General features: G+C 38.4%; 1 protein-coding gene and 1 long non-coding RNA gene across 4 annotated transcripts in view; one reads left to right on the top strand and one right to left on the bottom strand.

The window, feature by feature from the left end:
- Positions 1–23,309, bottom strand: part of LOC139962836 (carbohydrate sulfotransferase 15-like) — a 32,085-nt gene that overhangs the window by 2,055 nt on the left and 6,721 nt on the right. For 2 of the 3 annotated variants that reach the window (XM_071963211.1, XM_071963202.1), the window contains exons 3-6: positions 22,730–22,967; positions 22,175–22,291; positions 7,073–7,226; positions 6,151–6,289 (exon numbers count right to left, since the gene is read on the bottom strand). In XM_071963211.1, coding sequence (XP_071819312.1) covers positions 6,151–6,289; positions 7,073–7,226; positions 22,175–22,291; positions 22,730–22,967 — 648 coding nt within the window. The remainder of the gene's footprint in view (positions 1–6,150; positions 6,290–7,072; positions 7,227–22,174; positions 22,292–22,729; positions 22,968–23,309) is intronic. The other variant, XM_071963219.1, reaches the window with a different exon arrangement.
- LOC139962871 (uncharacterized) lies at positions 7,237–20,685 on the top strand. Its single transcript, XR_011791386.1, has 5 exons — positions 7,237–7,706; positions 13,389–13,471; positions 14,042–14,198; positions 16,845–16,933; positions 18,051–20,685. It is a non-coding gene; the product is annotated as an uncharacterized lncRNA (long non-coding RNA).

The raw sequence follows: 23,309 nt of genomic DNA on the forward strand, positions 1-23,309 counted from the left end.
GTGAGTGATATCGTTCGTAGAGGTGTGTCATACCGTGTTGATGCTAGATCCTTGATCCCGACTAAAGGTGAAGTCTACCTGAACTCATGCACCCACCCCCACCCACCCCCACCCCCCGTGTAAAAGGTGTGTAAATTTTGCTTAATTATTTTTTAGGTGGAACTGAAATGAAAGCCAGAAAAGCATTGAGATATTTTGAAGAGTATTTGCCTTTAATAGAATCAAACATTATTAATTTCCTTTGTCTAGGTAAGCTTGGTAGTTTCACTGTTAAATTGAACCATGTCATCGGCATCGTCTCAAATTGAGATGCATATGGAAGTTTAAGCTTACAGCATTTAAACTTTTAGTAGAGTATAATAAACTTACATGTAATTAACAGGAAACCTGTTCTAACACCTCTCGAAGTCTGAAGTAATTTTTAAACCAGCGTGATGTCCCTCCTCGTGCACAGAAAACACAAGTACTCACAAATGCGAGTAAACTTAGATCCCTGATTTTACTATCCGTGGTAGTACTTATACTTGCCGGTATTGAGTAAAGATACTGATTCGGAGGAGTTGATTTACTAGTTTAAATGTTTACAATTACTAGGCAGATAGTGAAAGTACTGCTTTTAGTGTTGTCCCTGATTTCACTAACCAAAGTAGTAACATTACATGGTAAGGCATGTAAACTTACATATTTATAGTACTGATATGGTAGTTAGTAGATATACACAGATGAGCGATGATAACAAACAGAAATTTGGAGTTTATTTCTCTTTTTATTGAACTTGTAAAGAACACTTTCATATTCCAACATCTCAAAACACAAATACCATGTTTTTGATAATGAAGTTCTTAAGATACATATGATAATAAACTGATGCTGTACTTCCCCATGACATACTAAACCTCTGGCAATAATCAAGCAGCAAAATGCATGAGAAATTACGATTAACTTCGAGAGAAACACAACTGCTACTGTGGTAAAGTCAGTTGACAAAATCCATCTTCTTAGGTTCTTATAAATATTGCAATAGGTCTCTAAAGTTTTTTGGCAACTTTTACTTAAAAACTGCTACTTTATACACTTAAACTCAATGAGACCTCACCGACACATTTGCAAGGACAAACCCTATAAACTGAATTAGGTGAAATACAAGAAACACAGATAAATGACTAACACAGATAAATAAACAACCATGAACAAAACACAGAACAAAATGTTTAAAACACTGATTTCTTTAAGTATGCACATCCTGCAATGTGATACTGTTAGCTTTTGATTTAAACAAATGCAATAACAGAAAACTTATATGTATTTTGGAACTGTTGAATCAGTAATGCTAATCATTTGGTAATCAATCAAGCTTAAAAAAATCAATTAATTCTGGCCTTGACTTATCTTTACTTTCGCGATCAAATCAGGCAAGCTCAGACTGAAACACTAATGCTGGTCTCTATGTAAACCAGCCCTTGCTTTATTTTGATGGTATAATTTAACCACCATGACAAATCACACAAATACCGACCTCTTCCTTTGCAATGAATCTCTGAACATGCTTTGAGCTTTCCATCCTGTTATCCCACAAAGAGATTTCTTCTGATTATCCAAAATTCAGAAAAAGTCCCCATTCTACGTCAAAACAAATAGAAATGTCTTCTCTCGACAAGTACATAAGTGATCTAATTAAGGCAAGAAATATTGCAACAGTGTGCAACAAAAATGTAAACGTAATGAACACAAAAAGATAAAAATCCTCAGGTAGCAAAGCTTTGCATCATATAAACATTAAAAGTCTTTATATTTTGTTACGAAAGTTGCAACAGATCTTGGGATCTTTTTGGATTTAAAGCCCAATAACAAATCCAGGAAAAATAAAGTCTTCTTACTTTTCTTTGGGAAGCTGATGTTGAATGTATAAAAGGCGACAATCAAGCATTCAAACCCTTCCATGATTGAGTCTACTTCACACACAACTTTGTTCTCCGCCTTAATCTGAATGTGTTTTGCACTTAGGTGATTCGGTCCTGATCCAATGAGACATGGCGCTGAGGACAGAGGCCCGACGTTGTCAATCTTTCTGAACCACAGGTGTGGAGATAGTTCTTGCCATGTTTCCTTCTTATATGTTTTTTTAGAGAATTGACAATACTATATGAGGCTTCACAATGATTAATTCCACAGAAAACTCTGAAGTTCTGTTCTCCTGAGTGGACCATTTGAAGATGGTTAAGAAGTTTAATTCGAGTTCTGCTCTCATATCTACAATGGCAGCATCTGAAGATGCCTGAATGCTGTGTGTACACATTTTCTGAATCAGTAAGACTGAAAGAAGAAGAAGCCATTCTTAGTTGAAGACTTTAGAAAGTATTTCAGTATTGTCACAATGGACTCTTCCAGCTAAAATTTTCAATCAATTCAGGGAGGCCAATTAAGAATGTACCAACTTTAATGTGAAGAAATCTTGCTTGCCCTTGAAGTACAGCACCTGTTTGAAAATGAGAGGCATAACAAAGTTTTGCATTAAACAAAGCAAAGGCACTACCATGGAAAGTTAAACTCTAATTCAAGTGCTTTCATAATGTGCAATTTAACAGAAACAGTTCATTAGTGTTGAACAGGAGGCCAGGTTTAGTTAGCAAGGAAATCCTCCTAAAGGAAATCTTCGAAGTCAGTGACTCTTTGTTGGTAACTGTAGTGAAATATATTTATCATGACAAGATAAGGACACAAATGATTGTCTGGATTTGCAAGAAAAGGCAAGCAGGTTTTTTAAATTGAAAGTGGCTGTCAAATTAGGCACCTTGATGTGTAGTACACCATGTGCACCACATGTCTATGCCAATAATATAAAACAGCCACTATAATCTAGAAACACAGGCCTGTACATAGTACATGTATCTTACAGTACTCAATTACACTTGAACACTGACCTGTATGTGTACCTTATTTACTAGGGTAAGTCTATGGTTAAAGCTGTACACTCATCAATCCAGATGATTCATATTAACATTAACATTTTAGAACGATTTATTTTCATAAGTCTGCTTGCACGTATAACATACTGCGCAGGCTTGAAAAGGTTATATCAGCTGTTCAAATTTCCCTGTGGTTTGCTGTTGCTACATGTGTTGTACTAATTATACTACTCCGTACACCACTGCACATAAAAAGTTTACTGTATCAAACCAGTCCGTACCACTACCAGTACATGTGCAGCACGTGTGCATGTAGAAAATGTGAGGAGCGGAACTGTGGGCTATGGTGTGAGTTTATACGTACACAGCCTTACCGCTGATTGAGACGATAATCATTTCTTGCAGTTAAATTCCGTCTGAATTAGTTGTAATTTTGTTGATTCTACAGTTGTTTTGTTATGGTTCTGAGCAATTATGACTTGAAATTTGTTAAAATAATCATAAAACTGTCTATCATATGATTAAGTGCAACTTGTGATGGAAGGTAATAGGCTACATTACATATGTTCATGAAAATCTATATCTAGCGTTTGCTGGGGTTTTACTTTTGCAAATCTAGCGTTTTTTGGGCATATGCCGCTGGTAACGCTGACTACATTGTTCAAGTCACAGTAGTTACCACACCAATCACATCATAATAATGTGTCCAATACTTTCACATACTACTTTTATAACTTGGGCAGTACGTGTAGGCCTAAGCTGGCGGGCTTATTACAGAATCACTTATAATATGCACTTGGATCCTACATACGTTCGATGCAGTGCATTGCTGCAGTGCAAAGGAAACCTCAAACTAAACGTAAATTGCTTAGGCCTATGGAGATTGCTTCCATAGCATACAGTACGCCAGTAGTCATGTGATGATCATGTTGTTAGTAATATTTTTCCGCCATTACCTTTGACTATTTGGAAAGGCGAAATTCGGTTGTTGCCGTGTATTTCCGCAATAATACTAACTTTGCTACACTAATTGGGCTGTTTGTTGTAAGCTGACTTTGTTTGGACGAAATGACTGGTTCCAAAATCAGGCATATCAGTGCAAAAGCTTTGTGTTGGGTTAACAACGTTGTAGTTGAACCATGACTCAATACGTTAGGCTAACCGCAGAGTTTAACACGAGGCCTCTCCCGCTAATGATCAGTAAGATGTTCAGAATAATGTGATATAATTGCATCAAAATTAGAAAATATATATTTTAACTACCTAAAAATAACATACATCATAGTACTAAACAAAACACATGACAACTTACCTTGATTTTCCAAAATATCAACAAATATGTCCATAAATTAGAAGGAGCAGTTGTGTCTTATCGTGCATGTCTTGGTCGTTGTGTCGCTCTGGTAATACATAGTACTAACTGAATGGCATGGGCAGTACTTCTACGAAAGGCAGTTCGCACAATTACGAGGCGGGTAGTTTAATCGCTATGATCGCTATGTAGAGTTGTAGAATCACTAGTTGATCACTCTTAATACTTGGAAACAATCTGTAAATGTACGTGTCACGTTAGTATTTCGACCAACTACAACATTCTTAATCTACTCACGATGAGTAACATCGTTCACATCGTTTATTGTAAGCATTAAGGAAGTATCGAAACTCAATGCATGAGTCAGTTTACGAATTAGATCAATTAGTTGACTACCTTACAATTCGGCGTCTAGCATCTGTACACATTGCCCCATGTATTTTCAGTACTGATTAAAATTTGCAAGTACATGTATGCGCATATTTTGTGAAATAAGAGTCGCACTACGAGTTGAGGTGCATCCCTACTCATTAAAGGTATAACATCTTACTAACAGACGAGTAAGCAGATTTTCTGTGTGGTTACTTAACATTAAGAAACTTAAAACCAATTTTTGAAGGAAATTGTTGAGCGCAGATTTTTACATACTACCATCGGTTATTGTATTTCCACATTTATCCGGTAAGGTTATCAAACTAAGGAGAACACTGCAAGTGACCAGTTTAATTCGACATATACCAGTTTAATCTGGTTTATGTTAATATGAATCGGTATCTGTCGATTTAAATTGGTATATGTGGATTCCCCGTGATGTGGTAAAGATAGCCCGGCAGCGATTTTTTCCCCAAACAGGTTTGCAATTACGAAATTTTCAGCCAATCAGATTGCTCGTGACATCAGCATCAGTAATGACCATCGCTTGGAAGTTGGAAGACATACACTGAATCAGAAGAATGGTAAGGTCCACGTGTCTTTAAAAGTCGAAACATGAATGAATTTATTGACGTCACTGAAACATGCATGGTGCTTAAGCCGAACAGATTAATATTAGTTGTTGATTGACCTGTGACACTTAGTTAAGTCTAGTTACGAGGTTTCCTTCCAAACGCCCTAACTTTACTTTTTATGCTTGGAACACATGTTGACCTTACTTATGATACATACGCTACATTGGGTTCGTGTTTACTTTATCCAAGATTCGTTAGCCGTTCAATTGAAATCTGAATTCGTTCGTGGAATGGGTACTTTAAAGTCAACTTCACGACGTGAGTTCCCGAGTCTTGAATTAATATACGCAAAACAAGACAACAGCAAAAGTTTAAATCGGTACAGGACGTGAGTGAATTGCCTGACTATGTAAGTACTCTAGTAAGTCTAAATTCCCTGTCTAAACTTTGGAAAATGGTACGCTTCAGTGTACAGTTAGATCTCGAGAAGAGAGGACGTATTTGCCGCTTTAGAAAATCATTGTGCTTTAGCTATTGTGTGTGCTTACTGAACGGGTAGCGCGTAGCTGATAGCTGTATAGCATTATAAATTCCAAACAGTATTTGGCTGATTAGAGCAAGAGATTTAAGCCACGCAGTATTTGGCTGACGTTGGCTTTAAATGAAAACAAAATGACACTAAATTAAACTACAAAAACTATACGTTGCTTGAGACTGACTTGGTATTTGGCCTATTCTGTCAGTGATATTACATTGTTTGAAAACCGAAACTGACTTGGCATTTGGCCCTTTCTTGCCAGTAGTCCAATACATTGGTAATATAGGCTACTCTGGCTGTGAAATGCTGTTATAGACTTGGCATTTCTTATCAGTAAACCGTATCAACCAAGTTTAGCTGACAATTTGAACCGGCATGGCATTGGCCTATCACGTCAACTAACTACAGTGTAACCGTATACGCGAAGGTTTCTGTGTATATACTCACACATTGAGTTATAGCATATGCACAATACCGGAGGGAATGTTTACTTTCACAGTCTGCGTGACATTCCAGATGTTTCATTGTTTGACGATGAAAGTCGTCTGCGTTCTTTCCATGGCAGTATAAGTAACTTGAGTACTGTCTGTAAAATAATTAAATTTACCACTTTAGAACTTGCATAATAGGCATAATATCTTTTATTTTGCCAATAACATTTTTATTTCCATGTGCTCCAACACCATCATAAAAAATCTTGACAAACTACTATGAAAGTAATGAGATTTCATCAGTAGACAGAGAAGTGAATGAAAATTGTTACATGAATGTAATAAAGTGTAGCAATTCAAGCATAATGTACGTCAACAGGCTATCCGTGTGAGGAACATTCAAAGTAACATTCGGGACCTCGCACAATGGGGACCTCGCATGCTAGTAGCATGGACGTACCTCCATGGTATTACCCTGTCGAGATATTCTCATGCTATCACTGCGGTCCGTCACAGTCGGACAAGTATACGTTGACGAACTACAAATTTTGAGTTCCCACTTACACTGCCATCAGGTATGGTCACCCTCGGACATATAGAGACCACCTCACGGTCCCACCCTCAACCAAAGGGAAACCTAACACCTATGGAACACCTTCTTTCATTCTCGTAGACAACCGTCAAGCATAGGTTCATATTCGGAGGTGGATTAGGGACAAGTTCGTACGTCCTCGCAGATTAGGGGTTCACCCAAGATGACCACTATCTTAGCTCTTGGCACACGGAAAGAATATCAGAATAAGTAATCACATTTCAACATGCAATGATCACGGAAACCACTATATAGATTGATATGAAATCATCTTTATCACTAACTACTCCATACATTGATTTCTTCGCAACAACAAATACAAGAACGAAGAACATACAACACTTACCTACTGACTGGTTCTCGTAAAATGACCACTATTTTAGCATTTGGTTGAAATTCGTGAAGGAGATCTGCCATTACGAATGGTGGTTCAGTTGCCTCCGGGTATAAGGTCATCCAATTCTCTCCTATGTCCCAAGAAGTTGTAACGGAGCCATCGCCTGTGACAATACAAACAGCGTCATTTTAACCACGAGAAAAATCATCCTCTAATACACTCTAAACACAATCTAGTCAAGCGAGGCTAAAGTCTAGTCATATCGACTGGTTTACGTTAGTCAACGATTATCCCGCCATAATCTTGGTAGAGATGCCTTCACGACTAACCCAAAAGGTCGCCTGACCAGAACATAATGGTCACAGTTCTATTTTAATCTGGTCCTACAATAAATGTCAGCACTGGGACGAAACTCACTAGTCAATCAGGTTGATATATTCGTCACATGAAAAAGCGCGGGGAAATATTAACAATTGTAGCGCCACGGTACGGCCTAGCGTACTGCACTGAACTATAGTACATTGTACACATACGTACACGACGAGCAAGGAACGTACAGCAGGGAGTTAGCAGCCAGACGGTTACGGTACGAAAAATAAAAAAAATATGATCATCCAGTGATATTGTCAGTAACCATTGCAAGGTTAGTATATTAGACCAGTTTTCTTTGGGCCTTTGGCCAGTGTCGTTTGTTAGTCACTTAAAAAGTATATAGTATATTAGACCATAAAGTGTGTATTTTCGATTATTCCAACTTGTGTACGAACAAGCTAAGATCTAGGTCCTAGGCTAGGCCTATCATGCAGTAGCTATAGGCGAATTGCCTAACGTTAAACCTAATGACGTTATAGACCGGCAGCCCAGGGCACTTTGATCAAACGAACGAGGTACCAATATCTGAGTATTGGAACATTTGTGGAAAAACCCAGTATATCCAAAAGTGGATGTCTGCCGTGGTCGCTCTGCTGCATGTGGCCCCTGGGGCCGGTTAAAGGGGGCCCAAAAATGCATCTGATCAAACGAACGAGGTACCACTCGAAACCAATGTTAACTTAATGCATGAATGCCACATAGTACTGAATGGCCCATGCCAGACAAATTTTCTGCTGCAAAGGGCCCGCCAGACGCCCAAGAAGGGCCCCTAAAAAAATGCATCTGATCAAACGAACGAGGTACCACTTGAAACCAATGTCAACTTAATGCATGAATGCCACAAAGTACTGAATGGCCTATGCCAGACAAATTTTCTGCTGCTAAGGGCCCGCCGGACGCCCCCAAATATGGCCCAAATGCCCATTTAGCGTAGCATTGACCCAGATTAAATATGCAAGGTACCACTCAAAACCGGTTTGGAATGTTCGGGTTGATCTTACAGACTATGGAAATCATCATGCCAGACAAATTTTCTGCTACAAAGGGCCCGCCAGACGCCCCAAAAGGGCCCATAAAAATGCATTTGATCAAACGAACGAGGAACCACTTGAAACCAATGTCAACTTAATGCATGGATGCCACAAAGTACTGAATGGCCCATGCCAGACAAATTTTCTGCTGCTAAGGGCCCGCCAGACGCCCCCAAATATGGCCCAAATGCCCATTAGCGTAGCATTGACCCAGATTAAATATGCAAGGTACCACTCAAAACCGGTTTGGGATGCTCGGGTTGATCTGACAGACTATGGAAATCATCATGCCAGACAAATTTTCTTCTGCTACAAAGGGCCCGCCAGACGCCCCAAAAGGGCCCATAAAATGCATTTGATCAAACGAACGAGGTACCACTCGAAACCATGTCAACTTAATGCATGAATGCCACAAAGTACTGAATGGCCTATGCCAGACAAATTTTCTTCTGCTAAGGGCCCGCCAGACGCCCCCAAATATGGCCCAAAATGCCCATTATCGTATCATTGACCCAGATTAAATATGCAAGGTACCACTCAAAACCGGTTTGGAACCACACAAAAACAATATTAAATGCAAAAGTACTTTCCACAGAGTAAAGAACTGCCAATGCAAGACAAATTTTCTTCTGCATAGGTCCCACCAGATAGAAAGAATAGGTGGCCCAATGTGGCCCTATATATGGGCCTAAAGAATTGGATATATGTGCCTTGTAACATGACATTTCAAGCTCATGGTTATATTGTTTCCAGCATAAATTGGAGTTACTGTACACAAGACCAGTGTTTTATCTTATTTAGCTATTCGCTGCTCTAAGCAAAATAAAGATAACACTTTCACCTAAGCCTCTAAATATTTTGGGATTTGCTGGCCTGGGCAAAAATTACAGTTCCCCACATTATAATTCTAACACTCTGAGGAAGAGTCTTGCCTGGCTTGGATCCACAGAACTACGGTTGGAAGAGCAAGAATGGGTGCTACAGCCCTGACTGGTTTGAGGGACCGGCTTTCCCAGATCATCTATTCCAAGAGGGGGAACTGAGCGAAGATTTTCAAAGTAGCCGACCAGACGTGGCTTCCGAGTTTGATGCCGATGATTCAAGTACTGAACCATCTTGGAGTGATGACTCCGACGATGAAACATAGATTTGAGCTTCCAATGTCTTTTTAGAATCAAGTTCATGGGAATACTTAATTTTCATAAACTTACTAATGATTCTTTTGAGATCTGTCTGAATGACAAATGCAGTGTCTTTTTACATCGCACACTCCAGTGTTTAATCACTGTCAAGAGACATGAATTCTCAGTTCTTATACTTCGAACCTAACATGTGTCATGTTCAGAGTAATCACATAGTGATCTTTTGTTACTATCTTTGCCAATTATGATTTTAGTACATTTTAAACTAGCAAGATGACTTTCTTGAAAGGTAAAAGATTCCTTCATAGATGAAAACAAAAACCCTCATCTAGCATTCATATTTCTGAAAAATGGATGCCACATCTATTTGTTGGACTTGTTACAAGCTATTCGAATTGAATTAGTGTAATGATGGAAGTTCTAAAAGACCAAGATGGAGTAATATAGGCCAATTACTCATTTATATTTTGTATCAAGGAATGGAGTCATACGTGGTGATATCAGTATTTGTTTGTTCAATCTTAGCATTTTAAGTCCTTTAAAGAGTGTACCTAGCATAAAGGTACATATACATTTATATGCTTCAATTATGTATCTTTCAAAAACCATATTGGACAGTTTCAACCCAAACCTTTATCGTTAAGTACACGTTATAAAGCATTTTCACCATTGTTTGATAATTGTTTCTTTGTCTGAGCTTAAGAAACAAAACAATCTCTTTTGTTCGACTACATGTATGTCTTAAGATGACACTTAAGCGTTCTTTCTCAAGATTTTAAACTTTGTAGATTTACAATGCTAACGTAAACACAGTGTTTCAAGATACAAAATGATTTTGGGTTTCTTATTTACAATACATAAACTGATTTTAATCTGCTCCAGTGTTTCCAGCGAAACAAAGTAACTGCCAAGTTAAACACTGCTCACGATACAAAGTACTGTCTGGATAAAAGAAAAAAGAATGGATAAAAGGAAAAAGAATGGATTTGAGAATGCATTATAACTGTCAGGATCTCCCTCAAAGACTGAGTTCGCGTCATTTTTGTTTTGCTCAATGAAATGTTCAGTAATTGATACACCTACTAGTATACTAATCTCATTATTCCATGGGCCTATGTAGCGGGAAGGAATTTGAATAATTCAGGATGTTCTTGATTGTTATAGATTGGTTTCTTGTGGTATCTTAACTATTTAAACTGTATAATTTTTTTTACATGTGGTGTCCACTTTGCAGAAGAAAATTTGTATTGTATTGGCATTTCTTTACTCTGTGGAATGCTACAAATGTCATGTCACAAGACACATATAGTCTGCATCGATATACAATTCATTAGGCCCATATAGGGCCGCATTGGGCCACCTATACTTTCCATCAAGTGGGACCTATGCAGAAGAAAATTTGTCTTGCATTGGCAGTTCTTTACTCTGTGGAAAGTACCTTTGCATTTAATATTGGTTTTGTGTGGTACCAACTATGATTGATCATGGCCCATTTGGGGGCCCTCTTTTAGTGTGTCTGTTAGCCCGTTTGTAGCAGAAAATTTGTCTGGCATGATGATTTCCATAGTCTGTAAGATCAACCCGAACATTCCAAACCGATTTTGAGTGGTACCTTGCATATTTAATCTGGGTCAATGCTACGCTAATGGGCATTTGGGCCATATTTGGGGGCGTCTGGCGGGCCCTTAGCAGCAGAAAATTTGTCTGGCATAGGCCATTCAGTACTTTTTGGCATTCATGCATTAAGTTGACATTGGTTTCAAGTGGTACCTCGTTCGTTTGATCAAATGCATTTTTAGGGGCCCTTTTGGGGCGTCTGGCGGGCCCTTTGTAGCAGAAGAAAATTTGTCTGGCATGATGATTTCCATAGTCTGTAAGATCAACCCGAGCATTCCGAACCGGTTTTGAGTGGTACCTTGCATATTTAATCTGGGTCAATGCTACGCTAATGGGCATTTGGGCCATATTTGGGGGCGTCTGGCGGGCCCTTAGCAGCAGAAAATTTGTCTGACATAGGCCATTCAGTACTTTGTGGCATTCATGCATTAAGTTGACATTGGTTTCAAGTGGTACCTCGTTCGTTTGATCAGATGCATTTTTTTAGGGGCCCTTCTTGGGCGTCTGGCGGGCCCTTTGCAGCAGAAAATTTGTCTGGCATGGGCCATTCAGTACTATGTGGCATTCATGCATTAAGTTGACATTGGTTTCGAGTGGTACCTCGTTCGTTTGATCAGATGCATTTTTGGGCCCCCTTTAACCGGCCCCAGGGGCCACATGCAGCAGAGCGACCACGGCAGACATCCACTTTTGTATATATTGGGTTTTTCCACAAATGTTCCAATACTCAGATATTGGTACCTCGTTCGTTTGATCAAAGTGCACTAGGCTGCCGGTCTATTAAGCTGCCTTGTAGTTGTAGTAGTTGTACAGCACAGTTTATCGTAACAGTAGGCCTCCGTATATTTACAGTATCATGGTGGCCCCGGTATGCACGCGTTTCTCATGTTTGCAATGGATAATTTCTTTACAAAATAACAAACCTAAATTAAACTTAATATTTATAATCTGTATTAGAAACTTTAGCCTTAGGGGGATAGGACCTTGGCTATATTATTCTTGAAATATTTTAGGGGGATAAATTCACAGCAGTGTTTCTCTTGCACTTTCAGGGGGGACATAGCCTAGGCTTAGGTCCTAGGCCATATTATTTATACCTAGATTAGGTTTGAGTTAAGGATTAGCCTCCAATTAGGGTCACCCTAAGATAACGAATTAACTAGAATAGTGTGTATGGGATTGTGTAGTTGCGTGCGAAACTGTTACACTAAATAAGCTGATTATTCCTAGGGCCCTATAGCCCCCGCCCCCAGGCCTAGCCCTAAATAGTTTTCATAAAATACAGAGGCTAGGCCTATGTTTCATACGAAACATCAACTGAACATGACGCCAATCTTTTATTACCAGTTTGTCCACTGACCATCCTATCCAACAATCCCGTTAACAATTCACAGGAGACTACACTCCCCCTTCCAAAATAAACATTGGGGACCTTGGAGCAATCTAACAGCCTATTGCTGCCACAGCTGTGTCATATCAATTTATAGGCCTAGTTGTCAGTAATATAGAGGGGGAATATTTCTGGACAATTGCACTGACTTGTCCGGAATTTTTGGCTAAAATTTGTTATATATTCTAGCGGCATGAGTTGGGACAATTTTTTCTGCTATTTTTTAATTTGTACAAAACAGTTCCGATTCAGAACAAAGGTGGGTGGGTGTTTAATTTGTTGTAGCTGTTTGTGGGAGTCATATAGCCTTGGACTAGGCTTTTTTCAAGATGGAATATTCCTCGCTTTACATGTGGTACCGTGAACCGCAGTTGATCCCCCTAGGCTAACCCTAATTCCATTGGAAATAAAATAGGACATCTTTTACGGGGTGTTTCATTCAACTTTTTGGAAATACTACAATTTCAAACATAAATGTATTTGGTTATCATTGTACACTTGACAAATGAAAATGTAGCTACCATAGCGGATTGATTAATGTTTGCACATGTTTCTTTTCCATACAGGTATCAAATGCATTCAGGCTTCTGTATCACTGCATAGTAATTTCACTTCCATTTCTACTGTACATTTTAGTAATGGGATGTGATTAAATAGTTGAATTGTGACTGGTATCGTACCGTACATGTTTACCCACATGCTGTACAAAATATGCACATGAACATTAGGGATGCGAACAAATGACAAAAGTTGTATGTTTATCACATTGGCAGATAGACGTCGTTTAATTGTGGAAGAGGATGCTACTAGCGAAGTGGTTAAGAAAGTCTATCCTTGGCTATTTGAAGATGAAGAGGTACTGTATTAATATGTCTTTGTAGATATTATTTATTATACAGTAGTCTGCGTAAAAGTAAAATTCAATCTTGTGGTTTCAAAAGTTATGGACATTTGAATATATTCACTTTATGCCCACCACTTGTTCGAACCACGACTTTGTTTTTCAAAAATCAATTCAAGACAGTGTTGCGCTAAGCAGCGCGATTGCAGGATTCCCACACTTTTTTTGCTGATACCGCTATTGGGAATTTGTAGGGGGGATGTTCCCCCTTAAAAAGAAAACCACTTTGTTTTATTCTGAGCTAGAGCCCGATCTATACCTTTATCAGCAAGATCACTCCGCAAAACCTCATGTCCTCATCCCAAGACTTGGGGAGCCTACTGCTCCTACATTGACCAGCTACAGTAGTCTCTCTCTACTTCTTTACCAATTCGCATCTTCCATCCCTTTCGACATGTCTAAACCATCTCAATCTACGTCTCTGAACATAATCCCGAATATGTGTTAGTCCTAAGCGATCTCTTAACTTCTCAGGTGAATTTACCATATGTACTGTATAATCTAATTGATCTCATTTAACCATAGATACTACTTGAATTAAAGCGACTTGAAGGAAAGACGACAATGGCACAGTTGCTTGGTGAAGAAAAGTATGGAGATGCCATAATCCGCTGCACTTTGAAGATGAAGCATCCCACTGTCATAGATACATCCATGGAGAAGGACGAGGGTGCCCGTTAAGGTACATTAGTAACAATTCAATCTGTAATTCACTATTCAAGTGATCATCACCCAGGTATGTGCTGGGTCTTCAAAATGGACTACGAGCAAAGTCTGAGGCAGGGGTGGATGCAAAATATGTCTTGGTAAGGGGTATAACCATTCAGATGTATGGTAGTGAAAAATAAACACCTTCATTAGACATTAACGTTTGTCGTCTTGCATCATACAGTCTGAGGAAAATAGGGCGCATCCGTACATACTCAGACTGTGGTAGCACTAAAAGGCTAGTGCACGCATTTGTCTCTTCACATCTTGACTCTTGCAACAGACTCATTTATGGACTGCCAAATAAGCTCCAGCGTTGTACGAGCTGCCAGGTTGGTTACCTTATCTAGGAAGTGTGAACACATAACCCCCATCCTTGTAAATCTCCACTGGTTACAAGTGAAGAAGCGTATCATGTGTAAGTTAATGCTTCTGACCTACAAAATATTAAATAAACTTGCTCCATACTATCTATGTAAACTTCTCAATATCAATGAACCGGTACATATTCTCAGGTCAAATGCTGCTACAACACTTATTGTACAAATGTCAGCACCATTACTTACGGTGAGAGTTCTTTTTTCAGCAGCTGCTAAACTCTGAAACCAACTACCACCACATGTTTGAAATGCTAAATCTATATGTAAATTTAGGACCTTGTTAAGACTTACTAGCAGAGGGTTGTGTGATTTTAAATTATGCTGATTTATATCAGTGGTTTTTTTAAATCACTGATTTAAATCACTTTTCTAATTCTTGGCAGGAAAAGTTGAATTTGTGGTCAGCATATTCTCTGAAATCAAGCAGTTCCTTATAAAATAGAGTCTCAATCAAGTATCAAAGCAATTTCAGTAAATCTGGGGGGGGGGGGTTGTATTTTCAGGGAGAAAAATCCTTGTCACATACACCGGTATGGCATGAGGCCTATCATGCTAAAACAAATTGAACAATTCTAGAAATTGCCTGCTAGAATCCCCTCAGAGTTCAGTTAAGTTCAGTAGAATAAGGATCAGGATGGACCCTGTGAAAGGCCCTGTACCACAGATAACCCAGACTGCCAGATATGATCATGGATGAACACAATCAAGTGCTCAGATGATAACGAGACAGGCTGTGTATTGACGGTAGATTGCATAAATTATGGCTGTGAAGTACTTCATTTGGTACAAACAAGTGTCTGTGTTCAACAAAGGGAAATTGGTACAGTATCATGGGCCCCTTAGTGGAGGGGATAAAGGGCCTAATTTTGAAATTATATTCAAGACTGTTGACTTCCCTTGATTGTCCCGAAATCAAATTAAATCATTGGGCTGACTGCTCGTATGTGATATGGGTGGGTATAGATGTTTTTGGAAGATTTACGTAACATTTGAGAGGAAATTGAACTTTTGATTATTGCAAAATTTATTCGATTGTTAAAAAAAAAAAAAAATCAACTCTGAATTAGCATTTATATTTGCAATATGGGTAATGTTTTTTATAATTATATTTTTTCTGTGTGCAGTGCATTGCAGCATTGTGGTCTTGGACGGAATGCCCTATATAAAAACGTTTTATTATGATTAAGGTTATTATAACATGTTTGAAGTTATGGATATGGATATGGATATAGAATGTCTATTCCAATTTCCAAAAATATATTGTTCAATATGCAAATCCATGGGTGGAAGTAGGTGGTATGTGACAACCTGCCCCCACTTCTCCCTATATGCCTATATGTATTATAGGCTACACGATATGCAGTTTGATCCATTTATATGATGCAATGTTACATTGTTACAAGCTGAGTATATGGAAATCTAGTCTACTTACTCTACTTTGGAAACAAGAGGCATTTCAATTTATCACTGTCTGCATATTCTCAAATAATATCTTCCTTGTTCAACTTTCACACTAGTTCATGCTCTGTTGCCAGCTGAATCCTGAGGTTCAAATTTTCATGTGTCAATCTGCTTGCTAGTCTGCTCTCTATTATCTTCATTTTACTGAAGACCTCAGAATATGATATATGGTTGTTAATTCAGGGAAAACATGTTCTCGGACTTCAGGAATCTGTAGGTATCAATGAAACCTATCTGTTTTGGGTCCAAGATACGAGTTTGACAACTGATACATATTCTTGACAAATGGAGCAACTCTTTCAATACAATCTCAGTATTTGATATTTTTCCATTAATGTTTCTATATTTTGCTTCAAATGTTCCTTATCAGTTATCATTGTCTTGAATCCCTCAAGCTGAAACAATGACATGGATGCAATCATTTTTTATGGCCCATGCCAGTAGGGGCCCACGACAAATAACTGAACAATTGGCATAACTTAAAGATGCTTGCTTGGGTTGAGCTCATACTTGATATTAGTTAGCTAAGTAGCCTAGACCTTATCAAATGATACAAATATCTTTGCTGAAAATAAGACCTGTGATGTATTTAGTACTCTACTTTAATATTATCACCTAAGCAATTTATCGAGTATTGAGTATTGCTCTCCGGACTGCAGATGAGTGAATCTGTGATATTTTTGTCCTATCGATGTTACCAAATATGACATAATATCACTCTTCTGAAATGTCATGATGTTATGAGTGCTTTAACATTCTGTTGTTGATTTTTCTTTTAGAGTCTAGAATGCATGCAGCAATTCTGTCAGTTCCGACTCTACTGAATGAGAAGTTGGTTGCTATGATTGTATTTGCAGATGAGGATAGTGTAAGTACCCAATGTATTATTTAAATCAACAGTATGTAAACTATGGGTCAAGGCCATCAGAGGTGGTCTGATATTGTATGTTACAGTGTCGAGGGTTCATCATGATAGTGCCCTGGTAGTGTTTCCTTTGGGGTATTCAGCAATTTTAGGTCTGATGCCATATGGGCTATTTCAGGAAATAACTCAAAATTAATATTTTCCTACAGATTGTATGGTCACAATGCTTAGAGTTTAATTGTCACGATAGTGTTTTGGTAGTGCTCCTTTGGGGTGGTTGGAATTTTAGGCCAAAGGTCATGTATGGGCCATATGGGCCATTTTGAACTCCTGAACTCCGCCTGAAATCACACAAAATGTTTCTTTTCCTATGAATTCTATGGTGCAGTGTTGAGCATTTTTCACAGTGGTACTTAGGTAGTGCCTCCTTTGGGTTTTTAGGATTTGGGGGCCTAAGTCACCTGTAGACCATATGGGCCAATTTATGAAATCACTCAAAATGATACTTTTCATACAAATTTGCCCTAAAATTGGTTTAGCCCTAACATTTGTTGGGGCATCTTTTGGCATCCTTATTTCTGGGGCCTTGAAATATTTGGGCCCTGAAAACCTTCTGTCTGCAACAAAGGCCCGCACATCTGATCATTATTCCCTAACTAAATATCACATGTATGACCTGGGAGTGTTCATAGCTGTAAATATAGTAAGGGCATCATCACAAAGGTAGAATAGACTAGTATGTATGTGATAACTGGAACAGAATGTTGGACAGATTTCAATCTGTAGTTGCAGTAACCATAACCCAATGTGGATTTCCTGATCAGCCCCAAGTGTATTAAAATCATCTAGTGGAATGAATCCCTACCATGATGTAATTAGCTGTAACAAGATGTCATAACTCATGGCAAATATTCATTTCTCTCTAAAATACACGGAACCAGTGCACCATTTAGCTCTGTTGTTTCATTTATACTCTGCTATTATTTATATCATCCTTCGTTGGTGGAGTACATTTGTTTGTTGGTCACTCATGGCCATCATGGTCGATCAGCCACCCCTCCCATTTTCTGAAACTGGAAAGCGCTGTATATTGAATACATATACCTTAATATCTTTGCAGGTTACAGACTTGTCAGACGTGCCAGTTTATATCCAGGTGACAGAGGATGAAGGTGTTCCAGAGTACACTGTGATAGTGGAAACCTTGCAAGTAGCTACTTTGAAAAGTTTGTTCGCAGCCATGTGCAATTATTTGGCAGTGTTCTATGTCCTAAATATGGCATAGAGCCTTTGCTGAAGAAAACCCTTCAGTTTTTAAAAAAATCATTTTGAATGTTGATGATACTACACCGGCAGATAAATCAGTCAATAAAATTCTGGAGAAGCTAAACATGCAAATCGCTAAAAATTGATGGCCTAATTACTGCTCCAGTCACCTACCATTTTTTGTACAGTTTTTTTGGCTCAAACTGTCATCACATTTATAACATAGAATACTGCCTATCAATTGCACTAGCATATATGAGTCAAAATAGGCTAAGGTGTTATAAAACTGTAACTAACTTGCAAATAATAAGTCATTGAAAATTTTTTCATTATCATTTGAGCTGTTGCGTGTGTTAGTTTTGACTTACAAAATGTTGTTATTTTTGGTTACGATGCCGAAGGCCGAGTAACCTATGCGATCAAGTTGGCGTGTGTGAGGGTGCGTTTGTTTTGCTATCTGACCGAGGACTTGAACAAAGCAATTTCAGGTCCTCGGTTGTGATTTCTAAGGAATCACCACGTCCTCGGAAGAATTCTATTGTATGGGGTATTGTTAATGTTACGGTACGTGGATTTGAACAATGGAAAATACAATGGGGTCCTCGGTCTGAACGAAACACAAACATGTATGTGTGTGTGTGTGTGTGATGTGACAGCTTGCTCGTAAACACGATATCTCAACAACGACACATTGGATCAATGTCATATAGGACTGGTGATGTGTGGATGGTCCCTATTGTTTTTGTTCTCCATCACATGAATATTAATAAGTGGGTAGGGCTTAAAGTAAAATTCTTAAAATGTCAATATCTTCGCAACGGTATGTCCGATCTGCTTCATACTTGGTATGGTGATGTAAGTGGTTCATTGTCACATGACAATGGAATTTCATCTAATTAATATTCATGAGTAGGTGGGGCTTAATCCTTAATTGCTAGAAATAGCTTGTATACCTGAAATCTTAGAAATTAAATGTTGAATTACTGTCATTTTGAACTAGTACATGCTCCATGATTAGTAGATGTTCCCTATTGTTTTTTTTTGTTCATGACATGAATATTAATGAGTAGGCAGCAGTTAAAGTGAAATTCTTAAAATGTCAATAACTTTGCAACGGTAAAACCGATCATCTCCATACTTTGTTGATTGGTGGTGGATAATAATAGTTACATTTTCATGTGAAAATAACATGTAACCTCATTAATATTCATGTGTTTGTTGGCCATATAGCATTTGTTTTCCCGAATTCCTAAACTCCTGTCATTCGTCACGTTTGACATGTTTTCCTGGTTCCTGGGAGCTTGCTGATCTTATCTATATTTGTTTTGCTTTATAAAACCATGAAATTGGCTAGCCAGGCCATTAAAGGAGTAGTCCAGTGACAAATTAAACTGGACTGAAAAAAAAGTAACCTTTGCAATTAAGTTGGCAAATGTGTATGTTGTGATGAGTTGGCATGTTTGTATGTTTTGATCAAGTTTGCGTGTGGGTATGGGTGTATATGTATGTTGCATAAATAGCTGGCTCAGACAATTAAAGGGATAGTCTATAGTGAAAATAGTAAATGAACTTAATAATCTGGTATTACTGTACATGAACCTATAGAGTATAGGGAAATCTTATGTGAGTGGGGTAGATTAATGTGTTGGTAGTAAGGTGTGAAACTGGTAAAATCTGATGGGTGTCAGGTGGGGGGGGGGGTTGTCAGATGAGTAGGGTGATATTGGGATCAGGGTTGTAGGATGGTAGGTGAGGCTTGCAGGTGGTATGATGGTAAGGGTTCCGCTCTGGGTTGGGGATATGGGTTGTGTCGTATGATCCCCATGTGTTTGTCTGGAGAGGGGGTGTGGGGTGGTGAAATGCCTAGAGTCAACTATATCACTTTTTTTCAACTTTATATGTACATCAATAAAGGCATTAATTTTTGGTTTTGCTTACGATGGCCAGGTAATCTACAGTTTAGCATGTTTGCAAGTGTATGTATAATCTTAAAAACAATATATTTAATTACTGTAAATGTATTGAATAACTTGTAGATATGCTACATTATCATTACATGGACCTCATTGTTTTTTGTTGTCCAGTACATGAATATGTGGGTGGGGCTTGTAATCAAATTCTTAAAATGTCGATATTTTTTTTCAAATATATGTCTGATCACCTTCATACTTGGTAGGTTGGTACAGTAGTGCCACATGAAACTGAGATTTCATTTATATTCATGAGTGCAACTGACAACTTTATGTCTGATCAGCTTCAGTTTGGTTTCAGTTGTCTGGCAATAAGTACAATACAGGTATATAACAATAACAAATTCTGACTTATCTTATTTCATAAACTCTCATCGGCATCAGAACCACTAAACCTTTGGGTTTTCTGGTTCTTCAATTACTGATGAAATCAGACACTCTTTTGTACTTACTATTGAGGTGAAGCATATGTAGTGTTTAAGAGAAAATATAAAATGTGATTCCAAATTAATACAGAAATTCTTGCTTTCTTTTTTTCATGTGAGAGGGCTTGATGGTCTAGCAGTGGTTAAGGCCCAATCAGGTTTTATATCCAAGAATTGTTCCCACCAGTTAGCTCAACAGACAGCTTTGTACCTATAAGGGAGTTGTCGCAGGTTCGAATCCGTGGTGGGTCATATAAAACTAGTATAGAAAAACTACTTTTATCCATGGGCAAGACTAACTGGATTAGTCAAGTGACTGCTGGACTAATCATTTAGGTCGCTTGACAAAAGCCTGGTCGATAGAGCATTGTTGAAAGACTAGCAAAAACTGGTCATGTGACTAATTGAATAAGTCAATTGACATCTTGACTAATCGTTTAGGTCGCTTGACTAAAGCCTGGTCGATAGAGGCATAATTGAATGACTAGTAAAAACTGGTCATGTGACTAATTGAATTAGTCAATTGACATCTTGACTAAGCGTTTAGGTCGCTTGACTAAAGCCTGGTCGATAGAGGCATAATTGAATGACTAGTAAAAACTGGTCATGTGACCAGGTTTACTTAGTCATATGACCAGAACTATTTGGTCACTGGACCAAAAGTTAGTCAAGTGACTAGAATTAATTGGTCGATAGAAGCATTGTCTGGACTAATGTACTCTAGTCATCTTGACTAGATTATGTTTACAGTGTATCACTAAATCCTCAAGATCTAACCATTATACCTGTTACAAATGGCAACATTTTTATTTTTCAAGGTGAATGAAGTTTCAAACTGAATTACGGGCTCTCTGAAGTTCACGAATATTCACACATCTCTCTTTTCTTTGGTGGTGGTGGTAGGGGAGGGGGAGGGGGTCTCCTATGTATTGTCCAGATATACAACGACTGAACCATTCCACACACTGAATTCTTATTGAAATTGGTCGATGAAAGAAACTTTAGCTATACAATTGAATATGGACTTCTTTGGACTTAAAAGTTCTCAAGGCCACGTTTAACAATATGTCTGATTACAACCTAGAACACCCAAAGGTTGGCAAAACTAGTACTGCGGATCAACGGAGACTCGAGTCACTGATTTAATTATCGAAAGTATTACAATTACCGTAAAATTATCTAAGTAACAAGTCAGAACACGATCCAAAAAGTTTCATAGTTACCAAGCTTGACGCATCCTTGTGACCCCGACGGGGAATTCAAGGGACTACGTCCCCGGGCCAGGTCGATAATAAGGGGGTCCGGGAAAATATAGAGTGGTCCTGGAAAATACGGTGGGGTCCGCAAAATATGGAATAAAGTATAGTGTAGTCTTATTTCATAGTATGCTGTACCACCTATGGAAAAATTCGACAATTCGTAGTGGAATAATTATCTGCTGGGCCCGATCTGGCCTTTCGACGCCTCCGGGCTCCTTAACCACCCACATAGTAGTGTTTGGTACACTATGATAAAGAAAAGGCTCCAACTCGAGTCTGGACTGTAGTTAATAAAATGTCGTATAGGGTGATTGTTTTACTCACCGAGGACTTTGTCTCTATTTTGCTGTATGCTGTTTACACCAAACGTGCTAAACCAATTAAGGTACCATTCAAATGGTGCGTCATTCCCAGCACCCGTCATTTTCCGAATCTTTACCACTGAAAATAAAAATTCATATTTCACCAAACAATTGAGATACACATACTTCTATTGACTTCAAATGCCATTGGACCTGCAGAAAAATGATATAGATCTGAAACCTACTAAGGTGGATCTCGAAAACAATCATGATGTGCTTTCGACTCTTGGGTGGTATTGTGCCGACATCCATTGCATGCATGTAGTGTGGTGTTTATCTTTATAGCGTATGCTAACCTATACAAATCGAAGTTTGTTATATTTTCTTAAAATGTTCCAAGAATGATAGCAGTCAAAAGTAGAATGGCAAGCTGACATTGAGCGTAGCACCTCTTAAGTCCCCGATTCCGAACCTTCACACGCTATCACCTATTCATGCATTCAAGACATCGACACATGTTTCTGGTTTGAAAAGAGTAAGCAAATATTAATAAGCTATTGATTTTCGACATACTTACCTTCTCTGCCGTGTATTGGCAGGCCTGTCCATCCTAATCTCCGTTTAGACCACCAGTGGGGTTCCTTTGGTGTTCCCTGGATTTGAGGATGCTGCACAAGTTTTGACCATAAATCTGTAGTACCACATTTTGGCATTCCAATTAGATAGAAGTAAGGTATACATCGTAACCTTGACTTTTCGTACCAACACGGATTCTTATAACGTTCATCAAATCTTTTTGGAAACTTTCGAAATAGCTGAAATAAAACAAACATTTAACAAATTTTGCGTTTTCACGTTCCCCACACCAATCACCTCCCATCGCTCCCACTCTGCTGGTATTATTAAGATTGACAAATTCATGGCGTCCACGGTCGGTGCGATCATTCTTTTACAGCTTATCATAGCGCAAATGAGCTTACCATAGTACATATTAGTTTACCATAGTACATATCAGCTCACCATAGTACATATCATCTTACCATAGTACATATCAGCTCAAAATAGTACAAATCAGCACACAATAGTACAAATCATCTCACCATAGTACATATCAGCTTACCATAGTCCATATCAGCTCACCATATTACATATCAGCT

Source organism: Apostichopus japonicus, chromosome 3 (assembly GCF_037975245.1).
Source record: "Apostichopus japonicus isolate 1M-3 chromosome 3, ASM3797524v1, whole genome shotgun sequence".
Taxonomy (NCBI): Eukaryota; Metazoa; Echinodermata; class Holothuroidea; order Aspidochirotida; family Stichopodidae; genus Apostichopus; species Apostichopus japonicus.